The sequence below is a fragment of the Callorhinus ursinus genome, unplaced genomic scaffold (assembly GCF_003265705.2).
Source record: "Callorhinus ursinus isolate GAN/ISIS: 27379988/994484 unplaced genomic scaffold, GSC_fseal_2.0 scaffold21, whole genome shotgun sequence".
Classification (NCBI taxonomy): Eukaryota; Metazoa; Chordata; class Mammalia; order Carnivora; family Otariidae; genus Callorhinus; species Callorhinus ursinus.
Window position 1 is genome coordinate 15,287,354 of NW_027397083.1, and position 24,367 is coordinate 15,311,720.

A 24,367-nucleotide genomic window follows, 5' to 3' on the forward strand; every position below is an offset into this window, starting at 1 on the left:
ACTATGATGATTAACATGACCACTTGTACTGGGCAGAGGGAACAGCGTGCAGAGACCGCAAGGCGGGGGAGAATGGGGTCCCCAGCCAAGACAGACAGGAGCAACGTGGTAGAGAAGAAGGAATCGGGGGGCAGGACAAAGCTGCAGGGAAGCCAGGGCCACGTGGGCCAAGATAAGGAGAGGGCTCAGTTTGGCCTGGAGGGTTCTGGCCCCGTCCTCTGGCTTGGTGCTTGCTGTGATTGGCTGGTTCTTCTTTGCCCTCACACCAGCCTGCCTCACTCAGTGCCCGGACCCTGCCGAGAGTGAGGAGAGCAGAGGGCGGGCAGCCCTTCCGACTCTGCTTGCCTTGATGCTGGGAGGAGAGGTGTTTCCTACTGAGATCCAGCCCAGCGCCCCGGCCTAGAGCAGTCCGGTGTGTGGTTCTGCCCCACCAGACAGCTTCAGGAGGGACTAGGGGCCCAACGTGCTGGTTTGATACTCATCTGAGGACGCAGTTCCCAGAGCTCTAGCTCTGCTCAGGCTCCGGGGCTGCTCAGAGGACGAAACCCTCGTCCGGGTGGGGTCCTGGTGGAAGACGGTGTGTGTCTGGCCCTGCTCTTAGCTGCTCCATTCCATGTCAGGCTAGTCAAGAAGTTTCCAGCAAGTGTGTGAACAGAATTTGGAAGTGGTGACGCCAGCCAAGGCACCGGCCATTGCAGGTCCCCTCACTCCCCCCGAAGTCCACTCCTGGGGTTTTAGATCCCGCCCAAGAGGAGAAAGATTCCATGAGCTTCTCACGTCACCCTGGAGGTGTTCTCTCTGCTGTCTTCCAGCAGTATGGCGGGTCAGCTCATCTTTCAAGGCCTCAGTTTCCTCATTGGGAAAATGGCGAAGGTACAATGACCACCGGCAGTAAGCGAGATAATACGGCGAAGCACTGAGCTCAGTGCCTGGCTCATAAAAAATACGTGTTAAATGTCGGCTGCCACCCTCCTCCTCATTACTGGTCAGAAACGTGTTTAGATGACACATGTTTGACACCCAGAGTGGGCTCTCTTCGTTGACCTAGAATGGCATTTCTTAAAAGGTGGTTCTCAAGTACTAATACGTGACTGCTCTTACTAATACTGATATTACTAACTGAACCACTGCTAATAATGCAACTAGTAACGTGACTCCTTACAAGCACTGCCCTGACCAGCATTTAGAGAGCACATTCCAAGTGGCAGATACCATCTTCAGTGCTTTGCTTATTAACCCACGTTTCTCCCTGTACTTCTGACAATCAGTGGGGAAGGGATATGAGAGAACTATGAAGAGTGCCTTCTGTGATGGAGTCTCCAGCCTCATGAGGGAGGCTGGACCAAGAAAGGAGACCAGGACAGGAGATCAAGAATGAGCAAAACCCACCCGCTGCATGGTCACGTGTAGGTTGGCCCTCAGGCTGTGCAGCCGGCCCGGTCCGTCCCAGCTCTGCCGCTGATGAACTGGGTGGCCTCAGGCATGCCATTTAGCTTCCATGCCTTGGTCTCTTCTTAACAGGGGTATTGTGGGGATCGAGTTAATATAATGAAAGCCCTTGGAGCAGCTCCTGGAGCAGCTCCTGGAGCACAGGATGCTCTGTCATCCTCACCACGGCCATATTCAGGGGGATCTCAAGGGGCCTGGCGGGCTCGGGGAGGGCATCAGAGCAGCGGGATTTCAACGGGGCCTTAAAGGACAGCCACAGGAAGATGGGGACAGGCCAAGTGGCATGGGGCAGCAAAAGTCACAGAAGGACTTTGTTGTTTCAAAGTATTTATTTCATGACAAAACTGGATCTACATTTTAAAATCACAAGAATTTGGTGTTTGTTTTTTCAAGTTCTCACTGACTGCGTGTCTAGGCTAATACGTCCAGGTGGGGCTAGAGCAGCTCTCCAGGGGGAAAGTACATCCTCAGAGGTGCCTGAGGGTCAAGTCCAGTTCCTGCCCCTCTGGCTCTGGGATCTGAGCAAGTCCAGCTTCCCGTCTGAGCCTCAGTTTCCCCCCTGTGTAAAGTGAGCCACGTCTGATGGTTCCTGTGCTTCCAGATTCTGCCTCCAAGGGGCACCCCCCCCAGGTTCTGGGGAAATACTCTCTGTACAAGAGAGGTACAAAGCGAGGAGAGGCGCCTCTTTGTTCCATTCCAGATGCAGAAGGGGGGATGTCTCCCCTCAGCCGAGCACTTTACATAAATAGGAAGCGCCACGGATAGGCTGTGTGCTCAGTCTGAAGAAGTGGGCTCGTTAATCTTTTGCTCAGCTTGCGAAAGTGTTTTCTTATCAAATAATAGAGATGATGGCAGTGGGGGCTTGATGGGACTGACTTAGGGTTCCCTTAAATACCATTTCAAGAAGATTTGCAATGTTAAGCTCTTTTTTCTCTTTTCCTCTCCCCCTTTCTGTGCGTTAAATTCCCATCTGCTTACTCAAAGTAGAAGTCAAAGAAATCAGAATAGTGATTGGGTGAATTAGTACCTGTTTCCCCGTGTTCCCCGGACTGGCGCCCCCAGTCACCTCAGAAGGGGCTTGCTTACAGGCCGCTGTGCACAGCAAGTGGTCCCTCCCACGCCCGGTCCCTCCCCGTCACTTTACCCACTGCTGCTTTCCTCCAGAGCACCTTTCCTTGGCCCGCTGATACCTGGCAGCGACGCATCTGTCTGCTTACTTGTCCGCCCCCCGCTCCCCACCCTCTAGAATGTGAGCACCATAGATGGGCTTTGTTCCCGCTGTGTGACCGGCACACAGAACAGTCCCTGGCACATAGTAGGCTGTTAGCTAAGTTGTTCGGTTAATGAAACAGGAGCCTGAAGGTTGGACTCTCGTGTCAGAACGACCGCAGCATGGGGTCTCTGCTCTGCCAGTTCCGAGCTGGCTGACTTTGGGCAGCTTATTTCATTTCTCTGGCCTCAGCCTCTCAGCTTTCACTGGAGAATGGCTTGATCTACTTCCAGAGGTTCTTGTGGCAGTTATGGGAGGTTGTACGTCTAAAGGAGTTAGCACAGAGTAAGCTTCTTCAAACGTGGTAGCTGCTATTATCCGTGTAATTACTGTTTTCGTCAACCTTATGGAAGGCCTAAAACAACTAAATCGTGTTTAATGCATAAATAATCCAGAAACAATGGTGAATTTTAAAAAATCACGTCTACTCAGAAGGCATGTTTTCTCGGGGCGCCTGGCTGGCTCAGTCAGTTAAGCGGCCGACTCTTGGTTTCGGCTCAGGTCATGATCTCAGGGTCGTGAGATGGAGCCCCGTGTCAGGCTCAGCGGGGCGTCTGCTGGACATTCTCTCTTTCCCTCTGCCCCTCCATCCCTCCCCCCGCTCACTCTCCCGCTCTCTCTCAAATAAATAAATCTAAAAAAAAAAAGTGCATGTTTTCTCTGCCTCTCACATACATGCCCTCAGTCCCTGCAATTCCTTTAACTCGGCCCTGACAGAAGCCAGGGAGCCAGGCAAGTGACAGAGAGGGTGAAGTAGACCAGATGTCACAAAGGACTAAGTGAGGCCTGCTTCGGACAGAGATGTGTACAAACTTTAGATTGATCACAACCTACCATCCAAGGATTGAAGAAAACTTTAAAACCCGAATTTCATCCACCCATTGGTTCAAAGACCAAGCGGACTGAGGGTCAGACGCTCTCCACCGTGACTGGGGTACCCTGGCCCCTTGCTTGCTGGTTTGGCCCCGATGCCCCCACAAGATGGGCTGTGGTTACTAGGTTTCAGCTGGGGAATGAGACAATCTGGTGTATTTTACACAGGCTGGAAGCATCTAGTCAAAGCTTCACAGTCTGTAAAGCACTTTACATACACGGCTCTCTGATAGATTTTCACGAGAGCTCCTGGAGAAAGCGGTTACTGTTCCCATTTACAGATGAGCAGACCGAGGCCTGGAGAGGGTGGGAGAGGCAGCCAAGGTCCCAGGTAGGAAGAGACAGATCGGAGCTCAGGCAGGGAGGCCTGATTATAACAGCACAGCATTCACATCATCAGGGGTGCTGTGTCCCTCCCACCTCCCAGGAGAGAGGAGGCAGGACCCTGGGAGCCGGGTCTCTTGGGCAGCACTGCCTCTACCCAGCATGACGTAGGCGGCCGGCGCTCAATCACTTGGGACCTCTTCCTGGGCAGACGAGCGTGTGCTGGCTCACAGTGGCCAGCCTGACGGTGGGCATCTGTCCAGCCTCTGACAAGGAATGAGCCAGGGATTGGGGGCAGACAAAGGAAGCGGCAGTGCCAGATAACGGGGGATGGAGACTGGGCAGGATCCCGGCCCTGCTGTTGACAAGTGCCCCCGGGGGCTGCCTGTTGCGGCTGACTTCCTGCCCCATTGTGGGGGCCCCCCGGTGCTCACAGAAGAGAAGACTGGGAGGGAGCCACCCGGCCTGGGGGCTTCATTCATAGGCTTTGTTTTTGTAACAATCCTCTTTGTCTGCAGTACGGAGCCTTGGTGTGCTGGGAAATCCCAGCCCTGCAGGGAATGGACTTCGCTTTCTCAACAGTGGCTTCCAGGGCTGAGCCACTGACATCCCAAGCGCGGAGGGGACAGGAGAGCAGCTCCGGTGATGTCTGCAGGCCGCCGGGCTGCTCTCCGGCCCGCTCTTCCTGCCTGCCACACAGCTCTACACAGGGATCCCCCTCCTCCCACGGGACCGGCCACCTGGGACTTGCCCCCGCTTTGCTACTTTCATATTGGAAATTTGGGGGGAAAGTCTCTTCAGAGGTCCGGAGAATACCCCTGAGGGTCTGGGGCCCAGCCCAGCCTCCCGTTCCCTGCTGATTTCAGGGCTGATGAGGCCGTAGGTGCAGAAGCTGGCCTGGGGGAGCCACTGAGGCCAGCCCTTTGTCTACTCTGCCCGATTCCCGGGTTTCAGCCAGATGGCAGGCTCAGAGCATTCTGCGTGTGGCAGTTTGGTCTCGCAAAAGACCCCAGAACCTGTTTGTTTTTCCTTTTAAAGCTGTACAGTTTGCCAGTGGCTAGCTATGTGGCCTTGGATCTGTGTCCCAACCCCTCAAAGCCTCAGTCTCCACATTTGTAAAATGCACACTGATAATTAGACCTCCCCTGCACAGTGGCTGTATTAGAAATAGGGTCATGTGTGCAGAGTGGTCTCATGCCTGCTCAACACGTAGTAGGTCCTCAACAGGTTGGAGGCCTTGCCCGTCTGGCTTGCGTACGGTGGAAGAGTTGGTGGTCTCTCGTCAGCCATCCCGGACCCCGAGCAGAGGTGAAGAAGGTGGGTCTCTTGCCCATGGCAGCTCTGCAGCTGAGGTATGGTGGGTAGGCCAAGGCAGCCACACCCCAGTGGAGAGAGGCCTGCTTTGACACCGCTCCCCGCCAGGGGTGTGGGGAGCAGTACCACTGTGGCCTGGTGGACCAGCCACCTGTGCACCGGCCACCATGCGGGGAACTGGTGCCTGAGAAACGGGCCCGACGCCCCGGAGCGCCCAGCACCCTCCCTGCGGCGCGACCAGACGACAGGGTGGTGGCCTGTGTGCAGGCTCTCCCCTGGAATCTGTACCGGCTCTCCCATGGAGATGCCACCCTGGACGCAGGCCCAGTTACCGAAGACAGATGGCTGTGTCCCCTCCACCAGGGCGCAGCAGCACGCAGACAGCTGCAGAAGCATGTCTGCTGCCTCCCTCCCGGAGAAGGCTCCCCCAGCATCCTTATCCCGCCCCCCGCCCCGAAACTGCGGGAGGTCACCCCGGTCAGTGGAGCCCCACCCTGGGACACTGCTCCTGGGTCGAAAATTCTGTGAAATGGTTGTCTTTTTTTTTTTTTTTTTTTAAGATTTTATTTATTTGAGAGAGAAGGACAGAGCACAAGCAGGGACAGCAGGAGAAAGAAGCAGGCTTCCTGCTGAGCAGGGAGCCCGACGCAGGGCTCGATCCCAGGACCCTGAGATCCTGACCTGAGCTGAAGGCAGACTCTTTACCTACTGAGCTACCCAGGCGCCCCTGGTTGGCTTTTTGTCTGGGAAGTATTTTCTTTTTCTGAAGGCAACCATTTGCCAATACCCAAGCCCACTCAAGCCTCCCAAGAATGAAAGACGAAGTCGGTCCCCATTTCACAAGCTCCTTTGCTTGTTGGACCTGATGCCCTCGACTCCATAGCACATGGAGCCCCCTGGGAAGAACTCTGGAGCTCCACAGAGAGTTCTGGAGTGAGAGCGGACCCCTGAAAACACGGTTGCAGCCTGAAGGCTTTGCCACCAGGAGGGAGAAACGTGCCACACGTTTACAGATTCAAAGATTGCATTTCTAACGTGGGCCCCTGTGCTGAGGGGTGGGAGATGTCAGTGAGCAAAAGTCGCTGCCTTTGGAGAAATTATAGTCTGAAGAGAAAGCAGGTTTACACTCGAATGAAATGATGACAGATAGGGTAGGGACTGCGAAGGCACAGGGCTGGGGGGCAGAATGGAGAGCCGCTTCGGGTGGGCAGGAGGGGACGGCGTGAGCCCACCATGTGCTTTACCCTCCTCCTAGGGTGACCCGATGTTTTGGTTTGTCTGAGACAGTTTGCTGTCCAGTGTGATTGGCAACAGTTCTCCATTTTCCTCTCAGAAGTGGGCCAGTTTGGGTGACAAAAGATACGGTTATTGTGCCTAAAACTCCTCATCCCTAAGATGAGGGAGATGGGGAAGGGTCAGGAAAGTGGAGGACCAGAGCTGATTTCCTAAGCTGAGTGGCAGCGGAATGCTCTGTGCTGGAGCTGGGGGCTGGGGTACACAGCCCGGGACCTCATCCCAGCTCTGTCACTTACCGAGGTGTGTGATCTGGGGCAAGGTAGTCCACCTCGCTAGGCCTTGGTTTCCCCATGTGTGAAATGGGGGTAATAATAGTAGCTACCTCGTAACATCGTAACATCGATATGAGGGTTAAATGAGTCAATGGGTATGGGGGGCTTAAAAGAGTGCCAGGTGCGTAGCATGCTCTAGAAATGTTAGTTGTTAGTATTCTTCTGTTATTCCTGCATGCCTCGGGAGCCAAGCCAAGATGCCCAGTTGTCACCTGATTGACCTCCCATCCCACTGCCCACTTTTAGCCCTGGGAAGAGGCAGAGAAATTGCTCATGGCTAATCATGACTTGGTCATATTCTAAATTTATATCCATATGTATATCTGGGCAAGTAGAGGTTTTTTTAGGCCTCTAATCCATAACAGATGAGTTTTAATACGAAAAGAGTATTTCCCCCTCAGCAAGCCCTGAGCTCTGCTTCTGACACCAGTCCTCTGACCCCACGTGGAGACTTTGCCGTGGGTCAGCTCAGGTGCTGGGGCAGAGTGGGTGCTGGAGAACGTAGGCCTGGGGATCAGAGGAGGTGCTTACTCGACTCTGACTCCCAGCTGGGCCAAACCATTTCTGGTTTACCAAGCAATTCTAGAAAATTAATTAGTCCAAGATGTGAACCGGACTAGAATTGCTTCCTTTGTGCTGAGAGTTGCCTCTGACTTCAGTGGGACACGGTGGCTTTTTTTCTGCATGGACGGTTTGGCTTAGTGTTTTAGGCCACAGTGGCTCTCGCAAATCTTAGACAACCGATGGTGAAGGCCGCAGAGCCGGCGTGGTAGAGCTGACCTTGACCTTCCCAGAGGAGTCTGCCTGCAGAGCTGTCGTTCGATTGGGCAGAGCGGGGCCTCTTTGCTGGTTCCTGATGCTTCCACTCTATGGCCCCAGCCCAGACAGCATGGGGCTGGGGGGAGGGGGGGGAACGGGAGCAGTGCATCCACAGGGGGAGCTAGGAGGAGGGTGATGCAGCAGAGAGATGGCCCCATGCAACCCCAGTGCTTGGCAGTGGCTCCATCTGAAGGTGGCACAGATTCAAGGGGAGAACATAGGGCTGAGGGTGGGAGACTGTCTGGCGGGCCGCCATGAGGTTCCTCTCCTGGACTGAGGGTGCTCACAGGCAAGGTGGGCTGAGCTTCCTGGGCAAGGGGGCATTCTCCTTAGGGAGCAAGACGAAGGCGGCAAGGACCCCCCAAGCCCTTTTCCAGCCCCTGGAGCCAGATCCACACCCAGAGCCCTCTGTGCTCCCTGCCAAGGCTGGAAGTGAAGAAACCGCCGCCTGGTTTTCCCAGGGCTGAGCTCAGGCCAGGTCTCCAGGCCCTGCCCAGCCTGTGGGCACAGAGGGGACGGACCTGCCGGGGGGCGGGTAGGGTGGACAGAGGCACGGGCCTTCTCATGGCTCGGGGTGCACAGCCTCCAGTTACAGGCCTGTACCCCCCTGCAAACTGCCCCTCTCCCCGAGGCCACTGCCCACCTCGAGGAAGAACAGAGCCTGCTTTGAGCTGGAAATTAGAGTCGTTTCCTGTTCCATGTTGTTAAGACACTGCTTATAGGGCTGTAATCCCAATAAATCTTATGCTTGCTGAGTGGGGCCGGGTTTATTATTTTTTCCAGGCTGTAGGGACCTTTAAAAACCAAGGCCTTAAGAAGTTTATTCTCTTTCATTTTTTTTTTTAAGGGGGGAAAAAAGTGGCTTTTGCAGGCCCAGTCCTCTTGAAGGGCCTTATGAGCCCCTTGGCTTGATATACTCAGGTTCAGGTATATGATTAACTGAGAGACATGAGGAGAAACTGAGTCATGACACGTGGGGCTGGTCTCCCTGGTGCTGCTGAACTGGCTCTGTGACCTTGGGCGGAGCCCTTGGCCCCAGGGCGTTTCCATTTCCTCCCCTAGCAAAGAGGAGTCACGTGGAAACCCTTTCCCACTGGTGCACCTCCTGGACGGTCCCACGTCGCAGTAACCGCTGTTTTGCGTGCACACAGACACATGCTGCCGGTCTGTGGCCCTCTTAAGGGGCTTGGTTTGTCACAGCGGCAGCCCCACCCCATGTGCAGGTATGCACGAGTGTGACCATTTCAGCAGCACTTGGGGTGGGCAGGGAGCGCAGGTCCCTGGCCGTCATTCCATGCCCACCCACCCCCATGTCACGTGGCGGTGAGTCTGTTCCTTGTCGTCTCCTCCCCCATGCACGATCCTCGACCGCCAAGGCCGAGAGCCTGCGCTGCCCAGAAACAGCTTCCAGATCACACTCAACATAGTGGTTGCATTTGTTTTGTCTGTTTTATGAGCTGGGATGGAGTGGGTGATGGGCAGTTTGCTGGCAGGCTTTTGCAATCTTTACATGTTTATACTTGCTGCAGGGCTGGGGAGGGGAGAGTCGGCCCCACTTGAAGAGCTAGAGTTGAGGCATTTAATAGGACCAGATTCCTATAGCCTGTTTTGCTATTATGTGTTTTCTCTATCAACAGATACTAACATAGTAATAATAGTTCACCTTTATTGAGAACTTGCCATGGGCCAAATGCTGGGCTAAGCACTTCCATGCATATTTCTCGTGAGGTGGTCCTATTATTTATACCCATTTCACTGATGGGACGACTGAGGCTGAGGGGGCACAGGATCACAATTGAGTTTATTGGTGGTAATGCTGGGATCCCAACCCAGAAGGCTCCCTCCTGAGCCCACACTCTAGATCACTGCCGAGTAGATAGAGCCATTGTCGCAGGGAGTCTGTGAAATAGCAGCAAAAGAGGTTCTCACAATGGGAAATATCTAGAAGCCACTTCTTTAAGAGAAAAACAGGCCCAAAGAATGTAATGATCTGCCCCAGGTTATAGAGCCAGTTCCCTTGCTTCCAGGACACTGGGGCTTTCTTGCAGTGAGGATGCTGCAGGGAAGGGGGCTAGGAGCCTCAGTTCACTGGGCTGGGAAGGTGCATGCAAATCACACAGTATCCTAGAATTGGCCAAACCGTGTGCCATCAGAGGCAGAATCCCAGCCCCACACTCAGCCCAAGTACAGCCTTGTCTTTTTTGTTTTTTTTTTTTAAAGGATTTTATTTATTTATTTGACAGAGAGCACAAGTAGGCAGAGTGGCAGGCAGATGGAGAGGGAGAAGCAGGCTCTCCGCTGAGCAGGGAGCCTGATGTGGGGCTCGATCCCAGGACCCCAGGATCATGACCTGAGCCGAAGGCAGCCGCTTAACGGACTGAGCCACCCAGGCGCCCCCAAGTACAGCCTTGTCTTAAGGTGATTCTCAAAGTGTGGTCTGGGGACCCCCCTGGGGTCCCAGAGACTTCAGGAGTCTATAGGGTCAAAATTATTTTTGTAAGAATAAGGTGTTATTTGCCTTTTCACTCTCATCTTCTCACATGTGTCCAGGGGAGTTTTCCAGAATCTATGTGACAGGTGATGACAGTACACCAAAGGTTGATGGGGGATGCGAACTTGCATATTTACATGTCTGAACATTTTCTGGGGTGTTTTTTATTTTTAAGATTTTATTTATTTGAGAGAGAAAGAGAGCACGCGGGGGAAGTGACTGCGGCAGAAGGAGAAGCAGGCTCCCCGCTGAGCAGGGAGCCCGACGCGGGGCTCGGTCCCAGGCCCCTGGGATCATGACCTGAGCCGAAGGCAGATGCTTAACCGACTGAGCCACCCAGGCGCCCCTAACATTTTCTGTTTGGTTTCTGATACAGTAAATAGCCGTAGAATAACACACTTAAACAAAAGCTCTTTGGAGGCCTCAATAATTTGTGAGAGTACAAAGGGGATCCTGGGACCAAAGCACTCCAGAACCGCTATTCAGAGATGCTGGACCCAGCAAGGAGGAATCTCGGTGGCAGAGGGGCCGACCAAAGGCGTTTCCTTCAGCCATGCCCCCACCCCCTCTGGCACGGCAGACACCTGCCCTGGCAGTGAAAGGCTTGTGGCCAAGCTCAGCCTAGAGGAATGGCAAGAAGAGAAAAACCGCCTTTTTCTTTGGGAGGGGACCAAGCATGGGGGCAATGCAGATGTCTGACATTCCCAGCCTCGCTCCTCTGGAGCCCTCTCCCCCAGCAGGGAGGAGGCACCCGCGGCTGGTATGGATGGGAGTTTTTACAGGGATTTTCCAGAACGTCCAGGAATACAGGCCAGCTTCTCAGCATGTCCAGTGGGCTACATGAAATTACCAGAAAGGAAGTAGTAGCCTGGAACCCGCAGGCCAAGGGAAGGATGTTACTGAGAAAGCCCATGAATTGCTTGTCCCATTATCTTCCCATGGACCACAGGGGGGTGGGTAGGCCAGGGAAAAGGGCCTGAAGAGGTCAGTGTGGGGACTGGCACCGCCTTGTTTGTGGACAGGACACCGGCCACTACTGCAGAGGTGGAGGGACACACTTAACCCTGGAGGATTTCTGTGTGTTGAGAATATCTAGTCAGTGTTCAGTTCAGGAAACAGAAACCACTCTAGGTATTTTAAGCAGGAAGGGATTTAATGCAGGGAATTAGATGCCAATAGAATCATTGGAAGAGCTCAAGGAGCAGGTTCAAGGCCAAGCCTCCAAAGAGATACCAGACTCCTTCAGCGGGGGGTGCTGCTTCCTCTGAGACATGCCCTGGAAATGCGATTCCGATTGAAGCTGGAATCAAGACATCTTTGTGGTTGCTTTCGGGAGCACTACCACAGCCCCTGAAGCACTCGGGAAGGTGGAAAATGGACACTAGAAGGGTCTGTAAGAAAAGAAAAAATAGACCTCATGTCTCATGACCTGGCTTGCTAGCAGAAACAGACAAAGGTGGGCTCGACCTCACACCTATTCACCAGATCTCACGCAGCTGCATCTTAATGGAGAAACCTAATTTGCCTCCAGAACCCTAGCTGCAAAGGAGTCTGGGAAATGTAGTTTTCAACGTTTTATGTCTCCAACAAAGATGGGATAATGGAGGCTGAATGAGCCAGTCCCCAGTACCTGCCCACCAAGGTTATCAACGCTGTATTTTTTCATGTGCCAAGTTCTAAGAGGCCTGGAGCATAGTGAATCACAACACCATCTGATTAGACTTGGCGATTCCCCAAGTTCCCTCCTGGATTTCCCCTAGTGCAGCTGGGAGATGCTGCTTAGAGCTTCAGTGTCCATACTTGGCACTTGGTCTTGGCTGTTGGCCACAACATGGAAGAGTGGCTGGCAAATCCACGAACTATCTTTTCATTTACACTTCAGTTCCAATGCTGGTGGTTTAGATAAAGCCTTCCCCTTGGATCAGAAGGACTGATATATATAGAAATATGTGTCTGAGCTTGCCTTCTAGCATTGCAATGTCAGAATTGGAAAATCCAGGACTATTTGGGGAGAATTCAAATGAGTATTTATAATCAAAGTTCTATAAACAGAGGAGGAGTTCACAAATGGCTTGTTGTTCCTTCCTACATTCTATAAGCTCCCCCCATAGAGTCCTGGCTTTCCCCACTCCAGCAAGTCAGCACTATGCCCGTGAAAATTATATGCCATTCTTTTCTGAGCAGAAACAGGAGTTGGTCCAGAAGTGAAAACTTAGATCCATCATAACAAGTTCCTGATGCTCAGCCACACTTTTGGTCATTTGGCCAGTGTTTATTGAGGACACATTGTGTTCAGGCCCCATGCTGGGCCTACTTGGGAGTACGCAGACATGAGCAGGCCATCGTTCTTGTTCTGAGGCACAGTGGGTCTAGTCAGGAAGATGAGACACACTCACTGATGGAAGAGCAAGTTCTAAGGGATCTCGGAGCAGGAAGAGATTATTTTCCTCGGGGAGAGAGGGTCTGGGAGGGCTTCTGGAAAGAGAAGGTACTGGAACTGAGCCTTGAAGGATAAACAGGGTTTGGATGGGCAGAGGTGAAAGCAGGTTCATTCTCCTGAGGAGGTAGGGAGGGCAGGGTGGGTGAGAACCACAGGGGCCTGGTGGTGTGGTGTGTCCTGGCAAAGGACATGAGCCAGGACTGGAAATGGGTTGGGGCGACATCCAGGGCGCTCTTGAAGGCCAAGACCAGCCGGGCTTCCCCCACCCGTGACTCTCCTCGCCACTCCAATTAGTACACTCAGACCCAGATAAGTTTTCTGAAATGACGGAACCAGAAGATCAAAATAACTTCCAAATGAACCACCTTCAAGATCACATCTGCTTATTTTGTTGAAAAATAAACAAAAGCATCCTTTCCCTCGAGGAGAGAAGCTCTTCAAGTTCTGACGATTTCCTGAGTGGAAATCTGAGACGGTGCTCTGAGGGTCTCTCGTTGATTCCAGTTGACTGACTTAGTGGCTGAGGAGAGAGAGCGGAGGGCCTTTTCCTGGTCACAGTACCTCTCTGCACGTCTGGGGCAAGATGGCGGGGACAGCAGGGGCCTAATGCTCAAGGAGCCCAGGGCATCAGAGGGAGCGGGGTGTGGAGGAGTGGCAGGTATCAGGAGGGCGGGGAGCACACACAGGAACGGGAGGCGGACTCGGGCTGTCCTTAGAACAGCCACAAGGGGCAGGGTGCCAGGGCTGCCTCATCCTTGTGACCGGGCAGGGAAAGCTCTGGGCAGAGCAGGCTGGTTGTCCATTGAGTCATACAGCCAAAGACTGGCCGTCAGGGTGGCCCGAACCACTAAGATGCGTTGGACTGTGAGGAGGTCTCCCAAGACGGCCTTCACCACAGGAGACTTGCCAGAACTGATAGAGGACAGGAGGAAAGCCTGTCTCAGCAGCGAGCGGACCCCGCCTCCCGGCCTCCCCGGTGGTAACCCAGATCAGGCGGGCTGGGGCTGGGAGGGCCTGGGGCAGGGACAGGGCGGGCCCCTGAGCCGCCGTGCTGGCCGTATTGCTCAATGCCAGGGGGCACTAGTCCCGTTCCGTGTGAATGGCGCCCCCTGGTGACATACGGACTACCTCCTGAGTGGTGCCCCCTGGAGTCGGCAACTCAGACGCCTTGCCCAACAGAAGTCTCTTCCTGCTTCCACCTAGTGCCCCATGTTGCTGTGGCCCTGGGTTTTTAGTGTTAGGCCCCGAGACAATTGTCCCCGTAGGACGGGGAGCACCACGCTGAGGCGGCTCCGGCCTGCCACAGGAAGTGACGCAAGGCCCACCTCAGCCCAGGAGCAGGGTGAGGAAGGGGCGACCGTGAGCTGTGTGCCGTACATCATCTCACACAGCTCCACGACAGCCCCTCTCACAGATGGAAGGGGCAGGCTCGGGCCACGCTGGCCTGTGGTGATGGAGCACAGCTGCTCGGACAAAGCTGGGGTGGGAGCCTGGGTCTGTGGGACTCCTGCCCCCGCACGCCCCCCCCCACCACCCAGGAGGCAGTCTCCCCTTCTGCGGAGAGAGACCCGGAGACCCCGTCCGAATTCAGGGCCCCCCCCTCGACATCCTGGCAAACGCTTCCTTTCACTGGTCACCTAAGGCCCTCGGGTTCTGCCCGTGGCCCAGGATGGGACTTCTCCTGACTCCTCACTGTAGCTGTGGAATGGGACAAATCGGGGTCTCTGTGAGGACGAGGAGCATGCCCCCTCCGCACCTCACCGCCTCTGTAGCCGGTCTCGGGGCATGCGTGCTGGCGGGCGCGCCCCACCGGCCTCACCCCCCACCCCCTCTCTCTGCTGCCTCCCAGGCCCTTCATGCTGCTGCCGCCGCTGATGGAGTGGATGCGCGTGGCCATCACCTACGCAGAGCACCGCCGCAGCCTCACCGTGGACAGCGGCGACATCCGGCAGGCCGCCCGGCTGCTGCTGCCTGGCCTGGACTGTGAGCCCCGCCAGCTCAAGTACGGAACCGGCGAGGCGTGAGCTCGCAGCACGCCTCCCTCTCCGGGACGTTGCGGGGGGGCGGGGGGCCCTCCCAGGGCGTGCTCTGCGGGCGCCGTGTCTGTTACACGGATCGTTCCAGACCCAGGCTGCTTTCCGCTGGTCAGGAGCAGACACACATTTGGATCTGGGCAGGAGAGCCCTCACAGGCTGGCTCTGTGGGATATTTGGGGGGGTGGGGGTAATCAGCAAAAGCGGGTCCTTCCTCTCCTCTGTTCCTACACTTGCCACTATTTTTTTTTCAACTATTCGTTGGTGTAGGCGCTGGGCTGAGCCCTTCCTTTGTACATGCGTCATCTTGGTTCTCATGACAACCTTAGAGAAGGAGGGGCTGTAATGCCCATGTTACAAATGGGGAAACTGGGCATTGGGGAGGAATACTAATTTGTCCACAGATACTCAGCTAGCCAAGTGTCTGAATTTGAACCCAGGTCTGGGTTCTTAACTTTGGCCCCAAGCCTGGGCTCTTAACTTTGTCCCAGCATGACCGTCTTATATTGGACTGGTCTCCTGAAGTCCGTCTGGAGAATGTTCTCCGTGGCCATCCTTGTCGTATGAGAGACTTGCCTTTTTTTTTTTTTTTTTTTTTTTTTTTGACCCTTTGCCCCAACTGCAGCTATATCCTCCTCTGTCTCCGTGGCAAATTCCCAAATGTCATTCTGGGACGTGAACTTTCCACACTTTGGCTCCAGGCCGAAGCCCCCTGTGGGAAGCCTGTGGTGTGCCGTCTCATAGATGTAGTTTTTAATCTGTGACTCTCGTTGGTGGGATGGCTGGATGGCAGTGGGATTCTGGGCCGTTCTCCACCATCTGTTTGGTAATTCCGGGCCTCCTCGGGAAGCCCTTGAGGAGAGAGGATGTAAGCCAGGAACTGGAACTGGGCCACAGTGGCCGTCCTCTAGTCCGAGGGTAGTCTTCGCCCCGCAGAAAGCACACGGGCGAGCACCGAGGCCCATGTCCGGGCTGGAGCTGCGTCCTGCTCAGGCAGAGTCTCTGGTGGGTTGTTCCTGAGGGGACTTCATTTCCTGACAATGGACAGCTCCGAGCTCTTCTTTAACATGTTTGTAGAAGAGCAGACGTCTGTGCTCACATCACTGAGCATGACAAGGCCAGTTGCTGCCGATGGAACCGAAATTCCCCGTCCTTCCCCTCCACCCTGTCGTCCTGCCCCTCGTCAGCCTCACCTCCTTGAGAGGCGCTCACACACAGTCCTGCTCACACACCTGCGGGTCTCATCTGTGCAGACCCGAGTGCTGTTTCAGCTCCTTCAGGAGGCTGGACGCCCGAGCAGCCACCGAAAAATTCAACCAGGACCTGGGCTTCCGCATGCTCAACTGTGGCAGGACAGACCTCATCAACCAGGCCATCGACGCCCTGGGCCCAGACGGGGTGAACACTATGGACGACCAGGTGCGTGCGGAGAGCTCTGCTAGCCAGGTGCGGGGGACAGAGGCAGGGACTCGCCATGCGAGAGAGGGTGGCACAGTCCTTCCGTTCCAAACCGAGGCCGCTCCGCTCGGTGCTTCTGAGGAGTGGGCAGCCTCCCGTTGCTGGTGGGGCATCAGCTGGAAGACTTTCCTAGCGCCGCTGGGGAAACCTTTGTAACAGAGATTCTGCTTCCACTGGCTGGAAGGCCAAAGACTGTCCCGGATGGTGCAGGGCTGGGAAGAAGTCTGGACGAGTCCCAGCTGAATTTCCAGCTGTGAATACTAGTCACTGGGGCGTGGGCCCTGGGCGCCTCGTGTGCCTACTCTGTATACCAGGCCCACAGAACCTGCTGCTTTCATGGAGTTAACGTTCTAGTCGGGGAAACACGCGCTAAGAAATAGAAACGTAAAATACAGAGTATGTCCGTGAAAAGTGCTAGAGAGTAAAATGAAGCCGGAAAAGGAAGCATTAGAAATGATTTACAATTTTAGATAGAATTTAAGGGGTTTTGTTTGCTTTGTTTATTGTTTTTGCTGTGAAGAGCTAACATTTGTAGAGCATTGATATGTTCCAGGCACTATTCAAAGCGCTTTGCCCAGATGAACTCATTCAGTCTTGACAGTGGCCCTAGGATGTCATGCTATTATTATCCCCATTTTATAGATGAGGAAAACTGAGGTACAGCGAAGTTGGTTTACCTGAGGTCACACAGCTAGTATGGAGCAGAGCCGGGGTTAGAAGCAGTCTGACCCCAGGCTCTTCACCACTATGGGCTGTCCAGTTTATTTGTCTGACACCAATCCGTGCATCTTCGCCACGTAGGTGATGGCTCTGTGGTTTGGAAGGCCACACGGACGCGGGGGGAACGCTCCGTGACAGCAGAGGGCTTGGGTGGAATGCTGTCCCGTGAGATGCCAGCGCAGGACAGGGCATGCTGAAGTGCCAGGTCAACCACGAGGCCAGGGTAGATCTGGACAGGTGACAGGTCGAGCAGAACGGCTGGGGAACAGGGCCTCCGGGGGCGGGGTGGCGCTGAGGCAGAGAGTGGTAGGGCAGGCACTCCAGGGAGAAGAGATGACCCGGAGCAGGAGCGTGGAGCTGGGACGGTCAGGGCGTGGGCTGGGCCAGCAGGGAGGACACAGGCTGGGTGCCGGACCTCCTTGGGGTGCCTCTGTCAGGGCCAGTCCCTGGGCCTTGCAGGGGCTTTCATCCTGGGGCGTCCTCCCCCTGCCCAGGGTGCCAGGGTGAGGCCCGAGCCATGCGCCCAGTCACAGCCATGGCATCTTGGACCACCTCCCCCAGGGTCACCTTCCTGGCTTCCATCAAAGGCGGACAGCAGTCCCTGCCCCGTAGGGTTCGGGAACGCTTCTGCATCTGGCACATAATAAAGGCTCAGTAAGCGTTCTTCTGGGTTTCGCTGTCCATGTGATGACAGCGACCATTAGCCGTGAGCTCTGTTCCTCAGCCCTTCATGCTTTTCCTTCCCTATGGACCTGGAGTGGGGGGCGGGGGGGCTGACACAAAAGACCCCAGGCCAATGTGAGCCCTGGACCACGTACAGACGTGTAGAGAACAAAGTCAAGCAAGTGCGGAGGGGGCTGAAACCCAGCCAGAGCCGCCCTCGGCGGCACTTGGCTCTTCTCTGAAGACTCGATCCTGTTTGTGCCTTCGGCCTTGGTATTTATGGGACGATCTGTGGGTAAACAGCTCTTTCGCCCATGATTAATGTCAGGCCATTTCTTTATCTCTGGGCACTAGGCAGGGATTTATGAGGTAAGAAGATCTTGTCTACACACAAATAACCTAATAAATAACATCGCAGGGCTCCAGACACACGCTCACCAGGATCCAGCTGTGGGATAACACTTTCCACTGCCGCTTTTGCTATTACTGGCCCTGGAGAAAGATCCCCAGCCAGGAGGCAGCCCGGCGAGCCGTCCACCCAAACTCGGGGAGGATCTGGGCCTCTGCTTTCAGGAAAGCTCTGACTTGCTCAGTAGCACAAGAGATGTGAGTCAGACCCCTCTCTGCGCTCTGGGAGCTGCCCCTGAAGGGGAGGAGCTTCACGGCTCAGGTGGATCCGGGGTCCCGTGCGAGTTCCTCCTCCTTGTGTGACCCGGCCTTGGGTCTCTCGGTTCCTCGTCTGTAAAAGGGGGATAATAATAGAGCCTCCTTAATAGGGATGTTACGGTGATTCGATGAGATGTTGCACGTAAATCACCTCACAGAGGGACTTAGGGGCCCAGGGCCTGGGGCGGGTTAGGATATGGCAGGCAGTATAACACCGGGGCAGTGATGGGCTCGCTGCGTTCTTGTGATTCCTTAGCTCTTGAGGTCAGCTTCCTCTGCGCTAGGCACTTGACACATGGTCACTCGTCTTCTTCACAACAACCTTATGAGCCAGATACTGTTGTTGGTCTCATTTTAAAGAAGAAACTGAGGCACAGAGAGAAATGAGTGACCTGGACATGGTTTACTGCTCGCCATGGCAGAGGGGGCTTCAGGGCCCGTGCTCCTCACCCCTCTGGTGTCCCACAGTGCTTCTGGAAATGGCCCCTACTCAGGCCTCCCGGGCTGCATGTCCAGTGCACCCGGAAGGGGCAGGAGGGCGAGCCACGGTGCAGGGCTGCTCTGGATGAGCAGCCGAATCAAGCAGGAGCCCGGACTGTGGTTTCTGGCACAGACGCCTGTGGAATACGTGGCACTGCGTCCATTCCCAGATGGTTGGTTTAGCATCAACCTTTGCTTCACATAGGGTCTGACGCCGCTGATGTACGCCTGCGCGGCCGGGGACGAGGCAATGGTCCAGATGCTGATTGATGCAGGAGCGAACTTGGACATCCAGGTGAGCAGCCATGGCGGGGCGCCTGGCCCAGCGAGGGAGCACCCCACGGTCTCCAGCAGCTGCGTTGGGTGCGGTATTTGGAGGGATGGGAATACAGATGCACAGAGATAACAGTGAGCCAGGAGCGCTTTTCCTGGCGCGCGGGCTTCCTGTCTGAGAGCAGGGAGCTGAGCGGAGAGCATGGGCACGGTTGTGTTATGGCACAGTCTCGTCCCTGCCGTGTCTGTACCCAGGGCAGGCAGCACCAACCGATCATCCTGCTGGGCCTTGTCTACGGGGTGCGCCACACAGACGTGACCAGTTAAACAGAAAGCACTCGGATAGGCTCCTAGTCACCATCCCTACAGGATGCCCCCCTCACTCCAGTGCCCGTGTCACCTGCCCAGGAATGGCACTCACCCAAAAAAAAAAAAAAAAACGGATCCTTTGTGGGATTTTCCAGGTTCCAAGCAACTCTCCCAAGCACCCCTCCATCCACCCCGACAGCCGGCACTGGACCTCGCTGACGTTCGCTGTGCTGCATGGACACATCTCTGTGGTGCAGGTGAGCTCCTGCCACGTGTGCAGCGAGCCCTCGCTCGCCAGGGGGGCTGGGCCCTGAATGTAGCCCTGCCTGCCTGGAACCAGAGAGAGCAGAGGAGCTGCTTCGGGCCGCGCACTGGGTCAGCAGGATAGACCCCGCCCCCCGGTTTGCCTCAAGGAGGGGGCTTTAGCATAAGGATGCGTGTGGAATCTTGTGGAAGGAGCCCAGGTCCGAGCAGTCCCAGGCCTGCCCGGCTTCTCTGTATAAGTCCGGCAGTCTCCGGGCACGCTGGAATCGGCACGTGTGCTCCACTTCCTCTCCTCTGACCACCTTTCCCAGCCGTAGCCCTTTCTGCTCCCCTATGAATGGTCCCGCAGAGCCGGCCCTATATCAGGGCGTCCTGGTTCTGCCCACCCCCGTTAACAGGCTTAGTCTTTGCATGACCCAGGTCCTGAGAGAGGACTCAGAGCGGCACGGCTCACCTGTCCAGCCAAGTCACGCCATGTGGTGCCCACGGTGGCCCAGGTAGCTGTGACTGGTGTGAGGGTGGGGTTCAGGCCCAGAAGCAGAGCCAAGCAGTGGCCCACCCCAGGTAGGGCACTCGCCACTCAACTCCCAGACTCCTTTGCTCCGCAGGCCACTGGGGAATACGGGGTTGCACACTCCTTCCTGAGAGTTCATGTGTCACCCTCGCAGACTGTCTGCTACACCTAGCAAGTCCTCTGAGGGCGGGGGCCGTGTCCAGTCTGTTCAGCAGCAGCAGCACGGCCCTGGCCTGTCGTAGTGACTCAGCAGATGGTCTGCACCAGGCCAGCTGCCGTCCCCCGCCTGCTTGCTGCTTGCTGCCCTCCTGAGCACCGAGCAGAGTTCCAGCCTAGCCCAGACCGGCCGGCAGGGCCATGCTCTGGACCTGCCTGGACCGGCGCCCAGTTTCGCCCCATCGGGTGGGCCTCCACCTCCCCCACCTTGGCGCACTGGCTCTGACGGCAGTGCCACAACTGGTTTCTGACTGACGAGAGCCTCCAGCCAACAGCCGTTCCCCACTTCCCACACACTGGGGCACAGGCTTGCAGGTCAGCCTGCCCGCTCGTGCCTGGTCTCCAGGTATGGGGCCGGCGGGGTTTCCCCTAGGTTTGGTGTTCCAGAAACCCGGGAAGGATCGAAGTGCTCCCTCCAGAGCAGCTGGTCAGGAAAGGTGAGGTGCAGCCCAAAGTCACCTGTTAGAGCAGCACAGACACCACCCCTGCCCCAAGGCAAAGCCAGGCCCAGCTCAGCTGGAACTGCTTGGCGTCTGTTAGCCCTGCGCTGTCTTGCCCTTGCCAAAATGGAGAGAGGCGTCCCGGACAGCGAGGTCTTGCCCTGGCCCTATGCCTCCCAGCCTTGGGTAGCTTGCCTGCCAGACCTCTCCAGGGAGACCACTTGAAGCCTCTGGTTATTAAATCCCTGTGGTGGGTTGAGCACCATTTCATTTCATGCCCAGCATGGCGGCAAGGCAGGCCTCTGGCCATTTTTGAGATGAAGCCTGGGGCTTCAGGAGCTAAGGTTCGTGCCCCGCCCCAGGTCACTCTCTGGTTGGTGGCCAGCACTGACACTCAGCTCTTTCTGACTGTGTCTTTCCCTGTGTCTTTCCCACTACCTCTGCTGCCCCCAGAGCCTCAGTTTCCCCTGGTAGATTGGGGGCGATGCAATCGATTCGTAGGAAAGTGTTTGTTTGAAAGAAAAAGACAGCTCAGAGGTCCCCACAGTTCAGGGCCTTGGTCCAAAACCACAAGAGTAGAGGTGAAGATTCTAGAAACTTAAAGACCTGAGGGTAACTTCAAGTTCCAGAGTTCAGGTTCCTCAGCTGCCCAGGTGAGCTGGATCTTGGCCACATGCCTGCAGGGAACCAGAGGCCCTTCCCCCAAAGCCTCCCCTGCACACCTCCCAGACACTCCCTGCCACGCTGACATGTCCTGCTCCATGCCTGCCCTGTGCCCTGCAGCTGCTGCTGGACGCCGGGGCCCACGTGGAGGGCTCAGCGGTGAGTGGCGGTGAGGACAGCTACACGGAGACCCCCCTGCAGCTGGCCTCTGCGGCTGGTAGGTATACAGACAGCTGCCCTGCCCAGCAAGGGTCCCCCGCTGCCCCAAGGCTCCGCCTTGCCCTCCCTGTGGCATCATTCAGCCTGGCGGGGCCTGCAGCCGGACTTGCGGCCACATGCCCAGGTCCCTGAGGTGAGCCTGGAGACCTCTCCTTTTGGCCTCTGGGGGCTCCCTGTCGCCCCATTCATCAGCATTTCTGTGGAGTTCGGCAGCCAGGCGGCAGCCCGTAGAGGCACACGATGATGTGGGTGGTGGGAGCATCTTCCCTCTGTCTGCCTTGTCTTCCAGGGAACTATGAGCTGGTCAGCTTGTTGTTGAGCCGAGGCGCTGACCCCCTGCTCAGCATGCTCGAAGCCAATGGCATGGCCTCCTCCCTCCATGAGGATATGAACTGCTTTAGCCACTCGGCCGCCCATGGCCACAGGTACGCACCTGGGGTTCCTGCCCCATGTGAAGTGGGAGCATGAAACAGGCTTTCAGTAGTCCGAGTCCCCCATGGGGAGCAGGAGAGCTAGAGATCTTTCCAGATGGGCGTTCTGTGTGAAAGTCATCCAGAAAGAAGATACAGGTCTTCAACCAGCAGAGAGGCCTCGGATGTTGGAGGCCCTGAGACTCTGGGTGGCGGAGACGGCCCCCTTGCGTGGAGAGCCCCCCCCCCCCCCCGCCCCCGCTGTTTCCTGGTGGAGCTGGGACTGCAGCCCGGGTCTCCCTACGCCTGGGGCAGGCCTTCCCACTTCCCGTAGACTCTGCCCTGCACGTCAGCCCACCCTGGGGTCACATCCCTTCCCGACTTGGTGGTTCTTTTCCAGGGCTCCAGGGGCTTCGCACAGCATATGGCTTGGGGGCGATGCAATCGATTTCGTAGGAGAGTATTTGTTTGAAAGAAAAAAACAGCTCAGAGGTCCCCACAGCTCAGGGCTCCTGGCGGCTGTGTGAGAAATCACATCCCATTCCAGGAGCAGATGGTGGACCTTGCTTTGTGGGAGCCAGGCCTGCCCAGGGGTGTGACAGGGAGGGCAGCAGGCTGCGACCAGAGCCATCCAGCAGCTCTGGGGGGCAGAGTGAGACAAGAGAGGCAGTTATTAGAAGCCAGAAAAGGGGCCAGAAGGGAAGGGCGGGTGGGACAGCTACTTCCTGTTCTCCAGCACCATTCTCGAAAAGCAGAGAGTGCCCTACTGTGGCCCCCTCCCTAGAATGCTTTCCTCTACAGCTTCTGCCGCCTAAATCACCCTCCCCTCCGCCCCCAGTACCGTACTGCACATCAGTGCCGCTAGGCCTTTTCACCCAGCCCCCAGCGCCCCACGTTTTCCCCTGTTGCAGCCTCTTCACCCTGTGCGGACACACTGTCCACGCACCTGCTTCCCATTTTCTCTCTGGAACACAGGATTTAGGGGACAGGGGTGGTGGCCGGCTCAGCTTCCCCTGCCAGCACTCAGCACAAACGAGGTGCTCTGTAAGCTCAGTGAGCTAGCAAAGCGACAGTGGGATGACCCTGGGTCTCTCGAGGGGGTCTCTGCCCGACGCAACACGACCTCCATCCGAGCAGGGAATGGGCTGGGCAGGGCTGCTGGGAGGAGGCGCAGCCCCCAGGTGACCTGTGGACCCGCTCCCTGCTGCAGCCATCCCAGGCCACAGGATGTGACAGAATGAGGCCGGGGTATGGAACCAGCAGTCCTGGGCCTGAGTCCGCACTCCTGCCTGTGTGACCTTGAGCATGACGCAGTCATCGGCCATGAGCGGTGGGGTCCACGGGCTCTCACAGGGTTAATGCAGCAGTAGACAGGAACGTGCTCTGTCAAGTCCAACATTCTACACACGGGAAGTCCACGTAACCGGCATCGTGACTTCAGGTCGTCCTTGTTCATGGCGGTCTGGGACTCAGAGGCATATGAGCATGTGCTGGGTTTCAGACCCTTCCCGCAAGTGCAGGTGGCTGCCATCTCAGGGTTCTGCCGTGCATCAGGCCCTACACCCGATGCCGTCACGTTGGCCTCCCATTAACCCGGGATGAGGGTGACACGGGTACCCCGCTCTGCAGATGACAGAGCAGTCAGGGCACAGAGAGGCAGAGCAACCTGTGTGAGATCACACAGCCAGGATGGCAGGGCCTGGTACTACTAAGGCCCATGACTTAGTAGTACCAGGATGGTGGCGGGGGGGGGGGGGGCGGCGCCTCAGGGCCAGTCCACCCGTACCCTCCCCTGCCTCTCTCAGATGGCTGCAGATGGAGGGTGCTGGGAGCCCTGGCCCAGCCTGCCTGGGAGGGGAAGACTGTGAGCCCCTAGCGCCCACAGGTGCCCCACAGCAGCCCATCTAGGCCACGGGGCTCAGGAGGGCACCTCAGGCGGGCACCGTCCACGGTGAGGGCCTCAGGCATCCCCGTCCTCCATCCGTTGGCCCCCAGGAACGTCCTGAGGAAGCTCCTGACGCAGCCCCAGCAGGCCAAAGCAGACGTGCTGTCCCTGGAGGAGATCCTGGCCGAGGGCGTGGAGGAGAGTGACGCCTCCAGCCAGGGCAGCAGCAGCGAGGGGCCTGTGCGGCTGAGCCGGACCCGCACGAAGGCCCTGCAGGAGGCCATGTACTACAGCGCCGAGCACGGCTACGTGGACATCACCATGGAGCTGCGGGCGCTGGGTGAGGCCCCGCGGGCGCGCCCACATGCGACACACGGGCACTCTGCTGCTCTTTTAAGAGCAGACTGGAAGAGGGCCAGGGCCCGCAGGGGCGGCCGGGCACGGGGCAGACTCCGCCCTGAGCCTCAGATGGTCCTCTGCGGGGATGCGTCGGGGGGCAGCGCCCCAGCCCTCCAGCCTCGGGCCCTTCCTCCTCCCTGGGCGGAGCCTCACGGCCCCCCGGCCTGGCCGCGGCCTGCGATGTGCAACCCTGTGAGCATCTGCCTC

The 24,367-nt window shown here is 56.6% G+C and overlaps 1 protein-coding gene across 2 annotated transcripts in view; it reads left to right on the plus strand.

The window, feature by feature from the left end:
• Positions 1 to 24,367, plus strand: part of ABTB2 (ankyrin repeat and BTB domain containing 2) — a 170,087-nt gene that overhangs the window by 135,230 nt on the left and 10,490 nt on the right. For both annotated transcript variants that reach the window (XM_025878303.2, XM_073904781.1), the window contains exons 4-10: positions 14,398 to 14,550; positions 15,835 to 16,000; positions 18,774 to 18,863; positions 19,306 to 19,407; positions 21,368 to 21,464; positions 21,756 to 21,891; positions 23,872 to 24,101. In XM_025878303.2, the coding sequence (XP_025734088.1) occupies positions 14,398 to 14,550; positions 15,835 to 16,000; positions 18,774 to 18,863; positions 19,306 to 19,407; positions 21,368 to 21,464; positions 21,756 to 21,891; positions 23,872 to 24,101 (974 nt within the window). The remainder of the gene's footprint in view (positions 1 to 14,397; positions 14,551 to 15,834; positions 16,001 to 18,773; positions 18,864 to 19,305; positions 19,408 to 21,367; positions 21,465 to 21,755; positions 21,892 to 23,871; positions 24,102 to 24,367) is intronic.